Raw genomic sequence first — 20822 nt, 5'->3', positions numbered from 1 at the left:
ACAGCCTACAACCTCCCTTCCTTCGTTTCCCCAACAGCCAGTGGTCTTCAAAGCCCTATAATCTGGCTTCCACCTCTTTCTTTCAGACCCAGTCCATGAAAAGTCACCAATCTTGCTAAAACAATTAACACTTTCTAGTCACTTATTTTGCTGGCTTTCTATATGTTTGATATTACTGACCATTTTCCCCTTGAAACTCATCTCATTTAGCTTTCATGACACAAGACCCTTCTGGTTCTTTCTTTTGTTTTCTCTACATATTTCCTTCAAAATCTCACCCATGGTTTTAACAACTAACTGTATACTCACAAATATAAATATAAAACATAAATGCAAATATAAATATATATTCCTGATCTCACAACCCAGCTAGACACTTCCACCTGGATAGTTCACAGATAATATCTGTTCACGAATTTTGCCCATTTTTAATTGGCCATTTTATCATATTATTACTAAGTTATAAGAAGTTTTTATATGCTGTGAATTAAAGGTGCTTGTCAGATACATGTCTTGAAAACATTTTCTCCAATCGGTGGCTTGCCTTTTCCTTTTCTTAACTGTGTCTTTCAAACAACACAGTGTTTCAGAAGACAGTAAAGAATCTGCCTGCAATGCAAGAGAGCCAGGTTTGATCCTGGGTTGGGAAGATCCCCTGGAGAAGGAAATGGCTACCCTCTCCAGTATTCTTGTCTGGAGAATCCCACGGAGAGAGGAGCCTGGCGGGCTAGAGTCCATAGGGTCCCAAAGAGTTGGACAGGACTGTGACTATCACTTTCACTTTCAACTGTGTCTTTCAAACAACAGAAGTTTTTAATTCTAATGAAGTCTGTTTCAACATTTTTCTTTCAAATTTTTATGGTGCATATTTTTTGAGTCTTATTTAATAAATCTTTGTGTAACTCAGTAGAGCAAATATTTTCTCCTATGTCTTCTGCTAGAAGTTTATTAATTTTAACTCTTATTAATTTTCTATATTATATGTGATAAGGACAGAGCTTAATTTTGTTCCACACCTATAACCAGTTTTCTAGTATCATGCATTTAAAAGATTATCCTTTCTCTTGAATTACCTTAATGCTTAAAGCAACTGACCACATACATGTGCATATGTATGCGTGTGTGTGGGGGGAGTGTGTGTACTTCTACACTCTTTATTATAGTCCACTGAACAATATAGCTACTCTTATGCCAATGCTGCTTTGTCTTGATTGTCTGTATAGAAAATCTTGAAATTATGTTGTATAAATTCTCCACCTATGTGGCCTATGTTCTTTTTCAAAATTGTTTTGGCTATTCTGTGTCCTTTGACTTTTCATAACAATATTGGAATCAGTTCATCTGTTTCTCAAAAAAGTGCCGGGATTTTTATTAGGATTGAGCCAAATCTACTCAATTTGGAGAGAAATACAACTCTAACAATAACATATCTTCAATCCATGAATATGACAATGTTTATCCATTGATTTAGCTCTTCAATTTCCCTTAGTTAGCAATGTTTTGTAGTTTTCAGTGTGCAGTACTTGCAAATCTTTTGTCAAAGTTATTTCTTCTAAGTTTTTAATTTTAAATGAATTTTAAATTCTAAAAATTCATTTTCCAATTGTTAACTGATTGATCAGTTCAGTTCAGCCGCTCAGTCGTGTCCAACTCTTTGCGACCCCAGCATTCCAGGCTTCCCTGTCCATCACCAACTCCTAGAGCTTGCTCAAACTCATGTCCATCGAGTCAGGGATGCCATCCAACCATCTCATCCTCTGTCGTTCCCTTTAGAAGATGTAAGAATATGACTAATTTTTGTACAATGACTTTGTATCTTGTGGCCTTATATTTTAGCTCTAGCAGCTTTTTTTTTGTAGATTCCTTAGGGTTTTCTATGTACATGATCTGACTCTCTGCAAATAAAAAGTTTTTCCTTTTCAGTCTGTATTTATTTTTCCTTTCCTGGTCATATTGCACGGCTAGGATATCTAGCACAATGTTGAGCTGAATGTGAAAGCAGACAAACTTTCTCATTCATGAGTTTAAGCAGAAAGCATTCAGACTGTCGTCACTGGCCATAACGTTAGCTACTATCTTTCTCACAGAAAACCTTAATCAGATCTACAACTTTCATCTATCCCTAGTTTGCTAAGAGTTTCCATCATGAATGGGTGCTCAATGATGTCAGATGCTTTTTCGGTTTTTATTGAAATGATTGCTTTCCTTTTATTCTAGTAATATGGTATATTATATTAATTAACTTTCAGATGTTAAACTATTCTGCATCTTATTATTAGTTTGTTGACAGTTTTTATCATAAAAGGATGATGAATATTGACAAATGCACTTTCTACACCTACTGAAATGATCATGCTGCTTTTTTTTTCTGGACTGTATTAATATGACAGAGGTTGACCTGAACAAATCTTATATTCATAAGAAAAATCCCATGTGCTGAAATCCATTTATCAGACATTCAAAACTCCACTTTAGTCATCAAATGCTTACTGTTTGTATGGCATATGCATCCCTTCTCTTTCATCTTAGCTGTGTCTTTGTATTTTAAGTGCATCAGTTATAGACAGTATTTAGTTGGGTCTTCTTTTTCAGCCCTTTCTAATAACTTCTACCTCATGTTCACCTTAGTTCATTAATGTTTAATGCAATTGTTATGGTTAGATCTAGGTGTGTCAAATTATTACTGGTTTTCTATTCTTTCTTTCCCTTTTCACTCGCTCTTTTTTTTTTGATCATGTGTTCTTTTCCTGGCCTTTTAAGTATTTTTTTTCCCAAGAATCTCATTTTAAAATTTTGATTGCTTTTTAATCTATAATTCTTTACATTAATTTTCAGCAGTTCATCTAGGTATTGCAATATACACTTCTACTTTTTATTCCACTTACACTTAATATATTACATTCTACTAAAAAGTTCATAACACATACCATCCCTGTCCTTTATGCAATAATCATTATGTGTATTCCATCTATAAGATAATAAAAAAAAACAATAAGCTGTGATATAAACAGGCATGCTTTTTAAAAAATTATGATGAAAAGAGCAAAAAGTCTTTCAGATGTTTCCAGATGGTTACCATTTCTGATGCTCTATATTCCTTTGTAAGGATCTGAGTTTCCATATGCTATCTACCCTCTTTACCTGGGAGAACTTCCTTTAGATTTTATTAGAGTGCAGGTCTGCTAGTGACAAAGTTTCAAAGTTTTCATTTATCTGAAAATGTTGTTATTTTGTCATCACACCAAAGAATATTTTCTCTGAATATAGTAGAGAATTCTAGGTTGACAGTTATTCTATTGTCCCATTTTTTATCTGGGCTCTGTGGTTTTTGGTGAGAAGTCAGTAGTCAATTGAACTATAGGTCCCTTGTATATAATTTGTCATTCTCTGAGTCCTTTGTCAGTCCTTTATCCTTGGCTTTCGACAGCATGACTATTATGTGCCTCAGTATGTTCTTCTCAGTACTTATCCTGCTCCGTGATTTTTGATACTATAAACTTGTGTTATTCATCAAATTTGGAAAAAATATGACCATTATTTCTTAAAACAGTGTTTTGCCTCATTCTCTCTCCTCTATTTCTAGGACTTCAATTACATGTATGTTAGACTGTGTGGTATTATTTAACAAGTCCCTGAGGCTCTCTTTGTGTTCATTTAAATTTTTTTTTTAATCTGTTTCTCTCTCACCTCCTGCTGAGAAATAATTTCTATTGCTCTACCTCTAAGTTTAATTGATTCTTCCTCTTCATCTCCATTCTGCTGTTAACTTCATCTAAGAATGTTAATTTAATATACTATATTTTTCAGTTTTAGAATTTTCATTTTTTATTGTTTCTAGTTTATTCCTGAGATTTCCAATCTTTTGACTTGTGTGAGCGCATATTTTTCCTCTTCTGAGAATGTGTTTCATTTTCCTGTTTTTTTATAGATTATATAGCTTTGGATTCTATCTTAGACATTATAAATGTTAAGTTGTAGAGACTGTGGGTGCTGCATTTTCTCTTTGATGAGAATTTATGTTTTCATTTAAATCTATCATGTAATTAATTACCTTACGTGGACAAGAACCACAAGCTCTGTTTCTTGGGCCGCACCCTTGGTCTCTGTTCTGATCTTTTGTCCTTAGTTAAGTTGTCTGCAATCTGCTATCATATGTGCGATTCAGGGTCAGCAAGGAATGACAGTAGACATGGTTTGGGAATCTCCTTTCCAGTTCTTTCCATTCCAGAATCCTCACCACTCTATGCTTTCTCCAGATTAAGTCTTCTGATTTCCTAGGCCATGAATATTATGATTTTTCCATGTTCTGATTCCATGTGACCTCAGACTAATTCATAAATTGGAGACTCACTCAGTGCAACTCCCACCTCCAAACAGGGACTCTTCACTAGACTCTACCTGCTCTGCACTCTCCACGGCCTTTAAGTTGCTGCTTTCAGTAATATGTTCACAGTTTATGGTTGTTAACTGATAAAGGATTAGTCAGTCAGAATTTTACTAATTCCCAGAAACAGAACTCACTAATGTACCTTGTAACTACCTTTCTGAGTTATACCTTTGCCTAATTTCACATATTCTGTAATTCAGATATCAAGGAATTTGGTAAACCACCAACTGGTTACAACCAACTTCATAGAACAGTTTACTAACAATATCCCTCAATTTTTCATCTAACCAAAGTTAGAAAAAATTAATTAATTAATACAAAGTTTTAAAATTACAGCCCAACTTATACTTACCTAGCTCCCAAGATATCCTTTTTGGCAAGGCCTATTCCAGCTATAACTTTTACCCTCACAATTCGGGAATTTTCCTAAAATACAAAAATTTATATTTTATTTTCATGTAATGTATAACTTAATTAAGACACATATCTTTAAATATATACATACCAAATAAGATAACAGGATATTAAAATTAATTGGAAGAATCTTTTTTCAGGAATTAATATGACTAAAAGTATACAGAGAAAAATAAAAATTGTATTGTTATTTGTAATGACTGGATTATCTACAAAGAAAACCCAAAGAAGCTAGAGTCAAATTATTATAATGAGCAAAAATGTATCATTGTTGCCAAGAAAATCCAAAACCAAATTACTGGAACTTATATGGATTCACCACTTTTGCTAGGTATAAGATAACACAAAATTCAGAGTTCACATCATTTATAATAATTATTTAGACAGGTAAAATTACTTTTAAAATGCCATTCAATAAACTATATATTAAATAAAACTATAATGTATTCATATTTTAATGTATGAAACATTAAAATTCTTGGGTATCATAATAGCATGATGAGGTTTTAAGTAAGAATGTCTTATTTTTAAGAGATACATATTGAAGTATTTAGGGATAAAGTAAGATAAAGTTTGCAACTCACTCTTTAATGGTTCAGCAAATAAAAAGTTGAACATGAGTGAATGTGTGTGTATATGGAAGTAAAGGGAATAACCAACTGTTGCCAATTTGTGGATCTGACTGATGGGTAATCAATTACACTATTGTTTTGTTGTCCCAAAGATCTGAAATTTTTTAAAATAAAAAGGTGGGTAAAAATACTATAAGACAGAATACACATTTAAAAAATTCACAAATAAGCAAAACTGTTAGATACAGAGAAACAAAATTAAGAAAAAATGTCAAGACCTTTATGGATAAAATCTGTAAGTAAAGAAAATAAGGAAAATACAAATAAATGAAGAAGTTCACTATATTCATGGAAGTAAATATTTAATATTATTATATGTTTTCTCCAAAGTAAATTACAAATCAATATAATTCCAACTCCCTTCCTTAAATTATTTCATAGATCTTAACAAATGATTCTAAAATTCATACAGAGGAGTGAGAATGAGTAAAGAAGTAAACAATAATATTTGATCACTATGTTATACTACATATAAAAACAAACTCCCGATATATCAAATTTTAACAATGAAAAAGAAAACTTTAAAAAATTCTTAAGATATTTTAGAATATTTCTGACATTGAAGAAAGAATTTTTAAAAATACAAACTCTAATCGAAAAAGTTGTTAGATCTGACACTAAAATTACGTATCCTTTGTGTGAAAAGAGATGCCATGAGCAAAATGAAAAAACAACAGGACACACAGAGTAGAAATATCTAAAATATATATACCAAGTGCAAATTATGATTATCCAGGGTATATTGTTTTTGTTTGGTTGGTAAGTCCTGTCTGATTCTTTGCAACCCCATGGACTGTAGCCCACCAGGCTCCTCTGTCCATGGGATTTCCCAGGCAAGACCAGTGGAGAGGATTGCCATTTCCTCCTCCAGGAGATTGACCCAGGGATCAAACCTGCATCTCCTGCGTTGCAGGCAGATTCTTTACTACTGAGCCACCATGGAAGCCCATCTGGAATATATCAAGAACTCCTAACACCCACAAAGTAATATTTAAACAACATAATATAAGAAATCATACAGAATGGTCAATAAACACATGAAAAGATCCTCAATTTCACCAGTAATAAGAAAGATCTCTAGTGTATGTGCTGCCAATTCAAACACAAGCGAGAACTCTAATACACTGTTCGAGAGTAATTTTGAAGAGATAGTTGGCAATATCTATTGAAAGCTCTAAATCAATAGCCCAGGAATTTCACTATTAGATATAAGCCCTAGATAAACTATCACTGATGTACACAAGGCCAACAGTTTCACAGTAGCATTTATAAGATCAACAAATGTGAAATAAATGTTGCCTAACAGAGAGGAACCCAACTGGTTCTATTCTAAAATTACTCCATCAGCCAGATGAATGGATAAAAAAGATGTGATACACACACACACACACACACACACACACAATGGAATACTACTCAGCCACAAAAAAGAATGAAATTTTGCCATTTGCAACAACATGGATAGACTTGCAGGGCATTATGCTAAGTGAAATAAGTTATAGAGAGAAAGACAAATATTGTATGATATACTTATATGTGGAATCAAAAAAATACAACCAACCACTGGAGTATAACAAAAAAAGAAGCAGGCTCAGACACAGAGAACAAATTAGCGGTTTCCAGTGGGGAAAAGTTGGGAGGGGCAATATAAGGGTGGCAGAGTAGCAAACTCCTAGGTATAAGATAGGTTCAAGGACGTATTATACATCACAGGGAATGGTGCCAATATTTTGTAATAACTAACCTTTTAAAACTGTATAAAAATTCTAAAACATAGTAAAATAGCCCATCAGCAAGTAGTAGGTCATGTTCCTTTTTAAGGAGAAATCTGGATGGGGGATAACATACATTCATAGGTATTTATTTCAGTCTTCTTCCATTTCTAAATACTTAGAAGCACCCTCACTCCTGGAAGTTTCAGTGAATTAAAATGATAACAGAAATATCCTCAAAGCTACAAAACTCAGACAACAAATTCATATAACACAAAAATCCTTGACTAGAGATACTAGATATTTTATAACTTTTCTCCATCACCAAATATTAAATACACAGCCAATCTTGCAAGTAAAAAGAGAAATCCTCAAGTATCAGAAATAAAGGCAATTGAAAATCAGAGAGGAAAACATAAACTGAAATTTCTGTTTTCTGTGGGGACTGATTTCCAAAAATCTGAAGAAATTTACAGAACTACCATTTTTTCCTGGAAGGTCACTGAATAATTAGGTCAATTAAAATATTCCATTGGCCCTACAACTGAATTTTCCTATACTAGTTGAATGGGAAGTGGCTACTCTATTAAGTTGGTACTAATTCCCAAGACTGATTCTGAAAATCAGATATCTTTTCAGGGATGACTTAATAAATACAAATTTTTTCAAGCGGTAAAGTATAATCAAAGGTGCCCTCAGAAAACAATGTTATTTGATAATCTTATCTTTTCTAAGTGTAGACAATTGTTTGTGATTTGTATATGATCTTAATTGAGGGAAGAAATTATCATTCCCTTATAAAAAAAAGCTGATCCATATTTGTTACTGTTAATCCATCTCCTGACTTAAAAATCACCTACATTAGCCTCTACTGAAACTATCCCCCAGAAGTCTCCTGAAGAAATGTAGCAAGCATTAAATAAAAACAATTCCAAGGGGTAATAACTTACAGTCACAGACACATTTAACTTTTAAACTTTATCCTTGCATTTTACAACCACAAAAATGAGAACTACTTACTTCAGATGCTGTGGTTAAATGATGTAAAGCTACATTGATTTAAGATTCTTTCAGGAAACTAAATAAGAAATACCATTTATTTTCATATTTGCATTCATATAATTTCATTTTATAAGTTTATGCTAAAAAATTGTCCCCACTGCTCTCTTTGATCACATCCACCATCAGAGATCACACCCACATTATCTTTGAAAACGAAGAAGGCCATATATGTTGCAACTAGAGACCAAACTCTTCAGTAACTTTAGAATCGTGACACTAAAAGTACTATTAACAGAATTCTAGGTAGTACTCAAATGAGTAAAAAAACAGACAAAAAAAAAGAAACATCTTTTCTTTAACCAAAACAGAGACTTTATCCTCAAGCAGACCAGGGCTCTTCACTAAAGTTGGAATCTCCCCCTCTTTCACTCATAAGGGAGCTTTACTGATTTTTGAAAGTGAAATGAAAAGGTTGAAAATTGCAGGCAAAGATGTGTGGCTTTTTTCAAGGACAGGGAGAAACAAACTGGTAATGTGTTATCAATGCAGGCAGCTTCAGTAATTAAAAGCAGCTTTCCAAAGGCTGAGAGTTTCTCTACAATTCATGAAAACAGTGATTAACTATGCCTTAATCTTCTGTCAACCTCCCCCACCAAATAAATAAATAAAAACCAGGAACAGGAAATCCAGAGCTTTAAGTCTTTCCATCTCTCAAAGGTCTTGGGAGAATTTTTGTGAACCTCTTCATCCTTCTCCCCTCCTTTCGTGGCCCACTCCCACCAGTCTACTTTTTAAAAAAGACATGTCCTGTGTTTACTTATCTCTGAATTTTTATACACGCTGTAGTCCCTCTGCCTGGGAGATACTTCCCCATCCTCTACCCCTTCATTGTTAAAAGTCCTATATCATCTGAGCAGATTCTTTAGAGACCATTAAAAATTGAATTATTAATATTATTTAATGACAGAAAATAATTATAATGTTAATTGGAATAATCAAGTTGCCAAATGTTATCTATTCTGTGACAACTCCATAAAATCATAAATTCAGATGGATAAAGTAAATATGCAACAATGAAAATAGCTACCCACAATAATGAGATAAAGGTTTGAAAATTTAATTTAAAAGGTTTGGTATAAATTTAATTTTTTTTCCTTAAAAAAACTCCTGTCCACTTTTTAAAGACCAAATGCTATCTTTTCTGAAACTCTTGATATGAATTTTCCTTCTCTTTGTTAGAGGCTCAATTACATAGCATCTATCACATACCATCTTGTATCTGAGGCAATAAACTATGTGTCTCTCTCGCTTATTAAAATTGTGAAATTTTGAAGACCAAGAAACTCATCTTTATGTTTTCTCTGCATCCTCTATAGAACTCAGCAGATTACTTGACAAACAGTAGGGGATGATAAATTCTTGATTAACAACAAATCTTTCTGAAGTAGCTGAAAGTAGGAATAAGGTACCAAATTAAAAGCAAGGGAAAATCTTCACAAACAGTGGGCTCCCAGCCCCTCCACTTCTTGAGCCCAGAAGACTGGAAGACTTCTCTATGAGGAAGTCAAAGGGGTTGGGGGTATATACTGTATGTGAGAATCCCACCATTATGGGATTGGTTCAGATAACACTTATTGATAGGGCTCAGATAACCAATAATGATAGGTTCAGATAACCCTATTGTGAAATGCTCTAGTGAACAGTAACTGCCCACTCATACAAAGGATGAGAATAAATCAGGAAAGAGGAAGACAAGAGGTGAAAAAAAACATTGGATCCAACACAGAAAAGAGATCAAGAGAATTCTCACCATGCTGATCAACGGAATCCTGCAGACAATAATGATATGACAGGTGTAGAGTGCAAGCCGTTCAGATGGAAGGCAACATAGCAAGAAGCTGTCTTTAACAAGAATGCAGAAAAGGGAATGGACAGCATTCATTACATATGTGTGTATGTGCAAACACAGTGAGTAGTTGTAAAGCTTTCAGGCAGCTTGCAATTTAATTTGTGATGTTGTTTTGTTGCTCAGTTATGTTTGACTCTTTTGAGATCTCAAGGATGGTAGCCCACCAGGCTCCTCTGTCCAAGGAACTTCCCAGGTAATACTATTGGAATGGGTTGCCATTTCCCCCTCTAAAGGGGATCTTCCCGATCCCAGGGATTGAACCCAATGCAGAAGACATCTTCTGCACTGGCAAGTGGATTCTTTACTACTGAACTGCCAGGATTCCCTTAATATGTGACAGTTGTTCAGAAAATGAAAGCAAACAAAAATGTACAATAAATAATTATAAATATGGTACAATGGTTCAGATGTGAATAATACTATATCTACATAGTGTAATAATATAAATACTGAATATTTACATAACAAAAAATGTACTAGGGTAGGAGGGAGGGATTTAACTTTTTTTAATATAACTTTTTTTCCAAATTAAATATTGGAACCTGTGACTTGATGGCAGTTTTCCTTCTCTGCTGTGCAAATTTACTTGAAACATTTTACAAAAGTATAAATATAAATGAAAATATAAATGCTGGATCATCTTTATTGAAAACTAAATGAAATCAGGTCTGTCCTAGTAATGCTGGAATATATATATGACTGCTATATATTTGCTACATATGAACAAAATTCCTCAGGAGTTTTTGGCAATAATGACCACAATAAACTAGAATACCCAGAATTCTTAGATTTAAGAGACAGTAGAGATTTTCAAAGTGTATTCCCTGGACTAGTAGTATGAGTATCACATTGGAATTTTTTAGAAACTCAGATTTTCAGAACCTATTGAAATTTTCTGAACCTATTGAAAATAGACTACTGATGGGCCAGTGGTCTGTTTTAGCAAACTCTGCAGGTGATTATGAAGGATACTAAAATTTAGAACTGCAGGTAAAGAGCATGAGGGTAAGAAAGAGAAGTGCTATAGTTAATGCAGCTGCAAGAGTATTCCTCATTTAAGAGCTGTAACTTTTTTATTCAATCATTAACCTCCCCTCAAAAGAAACTCATCATTACCTTACATCTCAACACTACTTTAAAATGTGTTACACCATACCTATGCTTCTGGGTTTCCAGGTGGCACTAGTGGTAAAGAACCTGCCTGCCAATTCAGGAGATATAAGAGATACAGGTTTGATCCCCGGGTCAGAAGATCCCTTGGAGAAGGAAATGGCAACCCACTCCAGTATTTTTGCCTGGAGAATCCCATGGACAGAGGAACCTGGTAGGCCACAGTCCATAGGGTCGCAAAGAGTCGGATATGACCAAAGCGACTTAACACACACATATACCAATGCTTATTTACATATAAAATATGTCTGGCAGAAAACATATCAAGTTGATATCCTATATTTGTGGAAAATATAATTTCCATAAAAAAGATCTATAGATGAATGTTCACAGTAGGTTTATTCATAATCGCCAAAACCTGGAAACAAATGAAGGGTCCATCAAAAGCAGGGTGCATAAACATCTGGTAAATTCACACAGTGGAATACTGAGTGCTGTGCTTAATCCCTCAGTCATCTGACTCCTAGTGACTCCATGGACTACAGCCCGCCAGGCTCCTCTGTCCACGGGATTTCCCAGGCAAGAATCCTGGAGTGGGTTGCCATGCCCTCCTTCACAGGATCTTTCCAACCCAGGAGTCGAACCCAGGTCTCCCATATTGCAGGTGGATTCTTTACCATCTGAGCCACCAGGGAATCCCAAGAAAACTGGAGTGGATAGCCTATCTCTTCTTCAGGGGATCTTCCTGACCCAAGAATCAAACCCAGGTCAGGTCTCCTACCTAGCAGGCAGATTCTTTACCAGCTGAGCTACCAGGGAAGCTTCAGCAATAAAAACAATGAGCTACTAAAACAACCACATGATTACTTTGAAAAACACAATATTAAACAAAAGAAGCCAGACACCAAAAAGTATATACTGTATGATTTCATTTAAATGAAGTTTCCGGACCAATACTAATTCATGGCAATAAAAAGTTGCCTGAGTGAAGGTGAGAAGTTGAATGGAAGAAGACTCAAGGAACCATTTAGGAGTGATGGAAATGTTCTACATCTTAATAGGGTTGTCAGCTACACTTGGCTATGCATGTTGTTGAAAATCATTGTATATCAAATTGTACATTAAGATGCGCATTTCACTATGGATAAATTGTACTCCTCCCTGCCCTCTGGAAAGAAAAGTAAAATAAAGACATTTTCAGACAAAAACCAATGAAGTTCATTAGCAGGAAACATTCACTGAAAGAAATTCTAGAGAAGGTACTCCAGGCGGAAAAAAAACTCAACCCAGATGGAAAGTCAGAGGTATGGGAAGAAATGAAGAAATAACAAAAAAATAAAATATTAAATATGTGAGGAAAAATTATGAGAAAAATAATAGCAATGTTGGTGGTGGTGATGATGTGTGTGTAGGGTAACACAGGTATTCAGTGAGTTTCCATTGCACTTAGGATCCCATGCATGCATGCGTGCTAAGTCACTTCAGTGGTGTTGGACTCTTTGCAACCCTATGAACAGTAGCCCGCCAGACTCCTCTATCCATGGGATTCTCTAGGCAAGAACATTGGAGTGGGTTGCCATTTCCTTCTCCAGGGGATCTTCCTGACCCAGGGACTGAACCCACATCTCTTATGTCTCCTGCATTGGCAGGCAGGTTCTTTACCACTAGTGCCATCTGGGAAGCCCTAGGATCCCATACAAAATCTTTAATAAATGGCCTTAAGGCCGTGCCTCACTGGGGTCTGCTCTCCACTCCAGATTCAACTCCTGATACCGTCCCTCTTTCTCCAACACTTGAGGCGTCTTTATGATCATCTCCACTTCATCTTTTGCACATGCACTTCTGTTTACCTAGAAGGCGTTTCCTCTTCCCTGCCTGGCTAACTATTATCCATCCTTAGTGTACTTCCTCTGCTTTTCCTCATATTCTTTCCCCTCCTCCTTATAAGACTAATGCTTTTTTTCCTGTTATATACTTTTATCTTACACACCTTTTCCTTCGTAACATTTATGAAACACTGATGTGTGATTATATATTTAATGACCCTCTCTCCCTCTAGGCTATAAATTCAGCAAAGTCTGTTGTCCTTCATTATAACCAAATGGTCTGACTCAAATGCCTTATATATATTAAATGTTCAACAAGTATTTGTCAAGCAAATACAGACTTCAAGTACTTCATAGGTCCACCGAAAGGCTATAAGAAAAAAAAAAAAAGACAGAAGATTCAGAAGAACAGAGGAATAGATACAAGTTAATTCTGCACATGTTTCATTCATCCTCTTCCTGAGCAAGAATCTCTTCTGTTAATTTCTTTTATTTGAGCGACTATTTGCAGTGGGACAGAGGAAAGACCATGACTTTGGTACAAAAGAGTTCTGAGTTTCAATCCTACATCTGCTACCTACTGAGACTGAGTCCTTGAGCAAATCATAATTTCAGATTTCCCATCTGTAAAATGAAGATAGCAGTACCTAGTTTCAGAGGACAGTTGTGATAATTACAAAGTATAGAGAACACAGAATCTGGAGATCTGTGTATAGCATGTATTCAATTAAAGGCAACTATGATTACATTTCAATTGACTCTTTTACCCTGGAGGAGGATATTTTCATTAAAGCATCTATCTATACTGACATGACTGTTTGTCCACATTAGTCTTTTCATCACTCCAACATGGCTCACTCAAGGGAAGTCAAGTATTTGGGTCAGGCCAGGAGGCTATGCTACAGATATATTTATTTCACAAAAGTCTCATCAAGACATTTTTGTATTTGTTTGTTCTGTGTCTTTCTCTCAGGATTTATCTGAAGATTTCTTAACATTTCAGTTCATTTATCCTCTTAAAACTTTGACAGGATTGGGACAGAATACAGACTAAATGGAAGCTTCAAAAAGGAAGAAGTCAGTAACATTGATTCAGTAGAACAGTGAGTTTAGCAATTCGAATCAGCAATCTCATAGGTCTCCAGGTGTGGTAGAATATAATATTCTTAATACCAGATATAGCTAGGAGGTAGGCAAATAGCTGACTTAAATATCCTGTTCTGACAAATGTCAAAAACTTATGCCAGGTGTCCTGTAAGTGACAGGGCCATAATTACGACCTAGTCAAATTCCAATTTTTATACCCCTCCTCTCCCTAAGTGATGTATTTAAAGGGTACCTCCAAGATTCTATTCCCATGTGATATATGAATTGGTGACAGTTAGCTGTTTAAAAAAAAAAAAATTGTAGTCCCTTTTCTTCTCTTCCCGGTGCAGAGGAATCAACGGCAGGCTTCAGGTAGTTTGGGGGGAGCAGGAAGGTGCATGGAGGTGCATGAGCAGCAGGTCCACAGCATGGGGAACTGAGAAGAGGAAGGGGCCACATAGAGAGGCTTCAGTAGCATGCCGCTGGAATGGGACTCGGAGGAGAGAGAGGAAGACAGCAGAGACATACACGGCAGTATTCCCACTGGCACCCACGGACGCAGGGAGCTAAAGGCAGGGTGCAGAAGTGGCAGACAGAGGACACACCTGCATGATTGGAAGATCACTTATACCAGAAACATATGTAAATTGGGACTAAGCAAATAAGTAAATAGAATGAGGAAAATGAAACTCAGAATTTTCACTGTTAGTTTTAGCCACTCAGACATGTCCAACTCTTTGTGACCCCATGAACCGTACGTAGCCCGCCAGGCTCCCCTGTCCATGGAATTCTTCAGGCAAGAATATTGGAGTGGGTAGCCATTCCCTTCTCCAGGGGATCGTCCCAACCTAGGGATCAAATCCAGGTCTCCACATTGCAGGCAGATTCTTTACCATCTGAGCCACCAGGGAAGCCCTTTCTAAAAACCATTTCCCTACTGAATGAACCAGTGTTTCTAGGAGAAATGGCTGATCCCAGAAAGTGCTGTACCAGGCAAAATATAAAAGGAGTCTAGAACATCTTCCCCTGGAGAGTCGGACATGACTGAGCAACTTCAGTTCAGCTCTGCTAGAACATCTTCTGCCAGAAAAGTAATGAAGAGTTCAAAGAATGATGGGGACTTGCCATAAGGACACAGGAACCTCCTTGAAAGAGCTTCCATTGGCCAAACCAAGATAGTATGAGCCATAAAATATTTAAGGATAGAGATTAATTACAACCCATTGAATAGGTGGGATTCTACAGGTCTGTGCTGATACAAATAAATAAATGGATAGCAAATGGCCAAGAAAGAAAAGATTCTTCTTACACAAAATATCAATTAATAAAAATGGAAATAAAAACAGCAGCATTTGTTTCAGGTGGAAGTCATGGATGGATACTAAGACTAGCAGATGCAGATCTGATGAATGAGGAATGGGGTACTACCACAGTCTCTGAATATGCCTCCACAAAACACCAATCAATTATAAAGGGAAAACAGCAACATCACCAAGAAGAAACCTAGCAGACACCAAGTGATCAAGGTTAGACGATGATGAGATGATGAGACAAGCCAAAATCAAGTACCCCTTGATATACCCTGAGAAGAATGTGGTATTAACTTGATAATTCCTGCCCCAAAAGCATGGCTTTGACATCTTCATGAGGAAACAGTGAACAGATCCACGTTGAGGAACATTGACAGGTTTTACAGCTTGTGCTCCTTGAAACTGTTAAGGATAAGAAAGACTGAGGAACTGATACAAAGTACATGCAACATACGCTCCTGGATGGGATCCTAGATTGCAAAAGAAGAGAAATTATTAGAACTATGGTCAAAGACTGAATGGGACCCGTGGATTGGGTGGTAGTGTCATACCAATGTTGACTTCCTAGCTTACAGGGCTGGATGGCTGTGATGCAGGAAAGCATTCTTCCTTTAGGAAAATAGAGTATTTAGTGGTGATGGGGAATCCTGTCTGCAGATTGTCCTCAAATGGTTCCAAAAAAAGACTAATGAAAATGGCAATTAAAAGGTTATGGAACAATTATGGTGAAATATCAACAGATGGAGAATCTGCTTTAGGAGGATTTGGAGTTCTTTGTACTGTACTTCCAACTTATCAGTTGGTTTAACATAATCAAAAAGCAAATTATTAAAAATGAACTATATTTATCTACTTCTTTGTTCCTATGGAAACCCACAAAAAATAATTAGAATGATGCTGGAATTAAAGAACTGCAAAAAAGCAGTGATGGAAAGAACAAGTGAAGTACTGGGTTAGACACAAACACGGCTGCTATGTACACTGTGCAGCTCCTCCTTTGTGTGCAGTGAATACAGGTTTGGGCACTCGGTTCTCAGGCTCAGTAGGATGCCAGGGCAGAAGGATCTGCTTCTGCTCAGTGACAGTGGGTCTAGAAGTGTCAGAACATGCACTTCTTAGAAACCCTGTTGCTTACCTACTGTCATAGATGTCAGCACCAGAGACATCCATTCTTCTATATGTGCAAACTCTACTCCCAAACTGGCAGTGGAGAATCAATCCTTTCCTCTTTATTTCCTTCTTTTCTTTTCCTTTTCAGTCAGGTTTCAGCTGCAGGAAATAGAAGGTACTCTAGATATTTTCAGAAGAAAGAAGCTCATACAGGGAATTAGGTGCTTCCAAAAGAGCTGGAGAGGTAGGCTCTAAGCTGTGCCTTTAGAGGACCCAAAAACACCTCAGAACTGGCCTACCCAGGAAGTTGCCACATCTGAGAAAGGAAGGCTATCAGGAGCCACCAGCAGACCTGCTGACTTTACGAACATAATCCGTCCAGAAGCCAGGAAGCCACCACCACCACTATTTCTGTAATTTCCTACCAATGCCCACAAAACAACTTATCGGGCACTGAAAGACTTTTGTTAGAAAAACTCAATGTCTATATGACTATGCTTGTCAGCAGAAAAAGCCAAAGAAACATGAAGTTATGTAGCATCACTTTATTTGCACCTTCCCCATCTCAAATAGGGGTACCTCACTGGGAAAACTGTTTCACCACCTCTTTCTGGAAGGCTAAATGCAAGAGTCTGAGAAACATAGTGTTTAGCTTTCTAGCCTCTGTGGAACAGGGCAGTCCACTGAAATGAAGAGGAAAGGATGCTGAGGGGCCGGCCCCATGCATACCACACCACTTACCACAGCTGGGTGGGGGTTATCTACTACTATTAATCCCAAGAGACTGTCAGAGGGACTTCCCTAGTGGTCCAGTGGCTGAGACTGGGCTCCCTATGCATGGGGCCCAGGTTCAATTCCCGGTCTGGGAACTAGATCCTGCATGCCACAACTAAGACCCAGGGCAGCCAAACAAATAAATAAATACTTTTTAAAAAGAGGTTGTCAGAGCAAATTTGGTATAAAATACACTACTTTTTTAGTTTATTAAACTTTAATGACAAAATTCTGTACACGGAGCCAGGACCATCTCTTACTCAAAGACACTTAAATTTGGAAGAAGAGCTAAAACTCACTGACAAGTGAGAGAGAGAGTTATAATGACCTAAATTTTGGTATACTAACATGCTCATACAGTGTGACTCAGTGGCTCTCCAGTATATACTGGTTAAATTACAGTTCTCTCACCATCGTCTATCCCATCTTCATTCATTTTTCTCTTTGTTTCTGTTTCTAATTGAAAATAATCATCTCTTTTTGCTGCCACAGGAAACCTATCTCACTTATAACCAACAGCAGAGGGCTGCCTACTTCAAGACTAGTCTGTGAGTTTTAGAAAATGACATAGCTGCAATGTTTTTCTTCAAAAAATAAAAGGAATGAGCGGGTGATTTTCTAAGCCTGCTTTTACTTTTGTGATAGATTAGAAAATAAAAGGCAAATGATAGTGATGAAATGGCAATCTCTACCAGAATACAAGCGATTTTTGTCTTCCCCAGACTATGAGCTTCTCACAAAACAGGCGGACGCAGCTTTTTTTTCTATCTGTGTACCTGGTGCCTAGCATACTGCACAATACAGAACAGACTGCTAAAAAGTGTCTGTTGAATGAATAACCCAAATTACACTGGAAGAAGTGGAAGATGACACTTTATCATCAAGTCTCTTATCTTCCTATCTCACTCTTCCTCAGTGAGGAAAAAGGGAACAGAGAGATCAGGAGGGAAATCTGAGTCATGAGGCTGACAACCAGGACGCCCACCGTGCCAACAGAGTGGGCCCCACACCATGAAAGTGCCCAGAAGTACAAATCCTTCAGCCAGTTTAGGAAAACCTCATTTCAAAGGGCAGAGTTTCTGGCCCTTAGTACCCGCTGCTGACTGACCACCCACCAACTGGCATAATTTGATTTATCTCAGTTGGGAAGAAGAATGATGTGAGAAGCAGATAATTGAAAACATAGATCTGTACCAAGAGGGGAGAGGGATGGAGGGAGAGAGAAACAGACTGAATGACACCTCTGGCAAGATGATATCTAGGATCAATTGGTTCTGCTGGAAGAAACTGAGATGAGAAATCTGGACTAGCAGAGCCTACCTCTGAGTAGTAACAACAACAGGGAAAGAAAGTCCAAGGCCAGCCTGATGGAGTTCGATGCCAGTCTGAGATTATCTGCCTTGAGCAGTTTATTGTAGCAAGCAGGGAGACAGATCTGATAAGAAGAAAGCTATCACAATTTCAACACTGCAATATTTTCTTCTGATCTCCTCTACAGAACAATAATGGGACATTAGCTAGACTATTATCTTCAGCCATAACAAACTGACAGTCTTTCCTTAGGACTGCTAAGAGGCCACCATTTGTCCACCACTTCTTTGTTTCTCCTCTGGTAGCAATAACTAAGAAATTCAATTCTAATTGCATCACATAATCATTCTCAAAACACTCTGAGATAACTTGCTTGCATCAACAAGTTGCCCACTGCCTATAAACCAAAAACTTTCAAGAGAAACATAAAGATACTTTGTAGAGGCTGAAGATACCAAGTTACCAAGAGAAAGCACTATTACAACACTTAGAACAATCTAAATAATTAATCTAAATTAGGCTGAAGGATTTACAGTTAATTGGGTCTAATCCTGATAACAGGTACATGTGACAGCTTATTCAATCAGCAAGAATGCTTATATTTCTTGTGAGCAAAATTTAACCAGTCACTGTTAGACTAGACATCCTTTTCATTTTCTACCCATTCCCATTTTTGAGACAATCACCAATTAACACAGGGAAGCCCCATCTCATTTAAAATGGAACTACGCTTTACAAATAAGCTTGTTTTTAATAAGCACAAGGCATAACCAGCATAAGTTATTTAGCTAATAAGACACAGTTTTGCCTTCTCAAATCACAGAATTTTAAGATTGAACAGCTGTGGCAAGTCCTTTTAAATATTTATACTTTTTTGGCTTCATCTGTAAAATACCAGTGAAGACCAGGGAAACAGAGCATGAACTTTCCAAACTTGACACTTGTTGCTAAATAGGAAGGGGGAGAAAAATCTATCTCCCTGCTTTCCCATCCTCATCTGGTCGAAGAGAGTTTAAAAGGATATCAGAAGAAAAAGAAAAAAAACTAATGACACTTCTCTCGGAAGCCTTCAGGTCAAAGTCCATAAAGTTAAGCCCAAAGGGCTTCTCTTTGCCAGAATAGGCTAATCAACAGCCGGGATGCTAAGCTCCAGGGAAATGCGCCCCACCCCCTCCAGGAGCTCACGCGTACTCGGCTGGGGGTGGCAGGAAGGGGCAGGCGGGGTGCTGCGCGTGCCCCCGCGCACTCAGGCCGAGGGCTGCCTAGCCCCTTCCTCATCACTTCCTGAAGGAAACTGACAAGGAAGGCGGCGGTTCTAGGGAAGAGAGGGGTGTGGAGTCCACAGGCTCAAGAAGAAAATGCGGCTTCCTAAAGCAACGCCCCCGCCCACAAGCCTGTGCGAGCCGGGCCGTCTCGGGGGGTCCCCACAGCGCCCGGCGCGCTCCCGGGTCCCGCGCAGAGGGAGGAGGGCGCTGACAGCCGCCCCTCTGGCCGCCGCCCCCTCCTCCAGTCCCGTTGATGGGCAGCGCGATGGGAAGCCCGCCTGGAGTCCCGCGTCCCCCTCACCTCGTCCTCCGGGAGCCCGAACACCTCCACCGCGCCAGTTGCCATTTCCGAAAGGTTCCTGCAAACCGGACGCGCTCGCCCCCACCCAGAGAGTGGGAACTGTAGTGAGGAGGAGGAGGCGGAGGAGAGGGAGGAGGCGGGAGGAGTCGGAGGAAGAGGGGGCGGCGCTCCCCAGGCCGCACAGCGCCCCCAGCGGCCGGCCGGCTCTAGTGACACGAGGAAGCGGGGCGGGGAGGGCCTGCGGCGCCTCGGCGGCGGCGCGCGTGAACAGGCTCCGGGTCCGGGAACCGCGCGCGGTGGGGAAGCGTGCGCGCTGGGGCTCGGGTGGGAGGTGTGGGGGCTCGCCTTCCGTCCCCCCGCCAGGAGGATGGGGCCAGACCTCGCCGCCTCGGGGATCCAGGCAGCCCCCAGGCATTTCGCCAAGCGGGGCAGTGGCGCCCGGAGGACGCCTGCCCTTCCCCGGGGAAACAAAGCTGCGGCTCTCCTCGGCAACACGTCTCACTGAGATCCGCCTCACTCTCTCCACAAGCTAAGAATCAGACCTGTATTTTGTCGGTTGAGGCTGCGGATTCCAAAAGCAACTGGACCTTGGGACCCCTGTGCAAAGCCCAGCCTGAGCATGGCGGCAAATGGGGACGCTAGTAGGGATCGCATCAGTCTGGAACTCAGGATC

The 20822-nt window shown here is 38.5% G+C and overlaps 1 protein-coding gene across 1 annotated transcript in view; it reads right to left on the bottom strand.

The window, feature by feature from the left end:
* Positions 1 to 20298, bottom strand: part of NEDD4 (NEDD4 E3 ubiquitin protein ligase) — a 132608-nt gene extending 112310 nt beyond the window's left edge. Inside the window, exons 1-2 of the mRNA XM_043471894.1 lie at positions 20150 to 20298; positions 4740 to 4813 (exon numbers count right to left, since the gene is read on the bottom strand). Of these exons, the coding sequence (XP_043327829.1) occupies positions 4740 to 4813; positions 20150 to 20194 (119 nt within the window). The 5' untranslated portion in view covers positions 20195 to 20298. The remainder of the gene's footprint in view (positions 1 to 4739; positions 4814 to 20149) is intronic.
* Between the last annotated feature and the right edge of the window lie 524 nt (positions 20299 to 20822).

The sequence above is a fragment of the Cervus canadensis genome, chromosome 6 (assembly GCF_019320065.1).
Source record: "Cervus canadensis isolate Bull #8, Minnesota chromosome 6, ASM1932006v1, whole genome shotgun sequence".
In the NCBI taxonomy this organism is placed as follows: Eukaryota; Metazoa; Chordata; class Mammalia; order Artiodactyla; family Cervidae; genus Cervus; species Cervus canadensis.
This window is presented reverse-complemented; position numbering and strand designations above follow the sequence as displayed.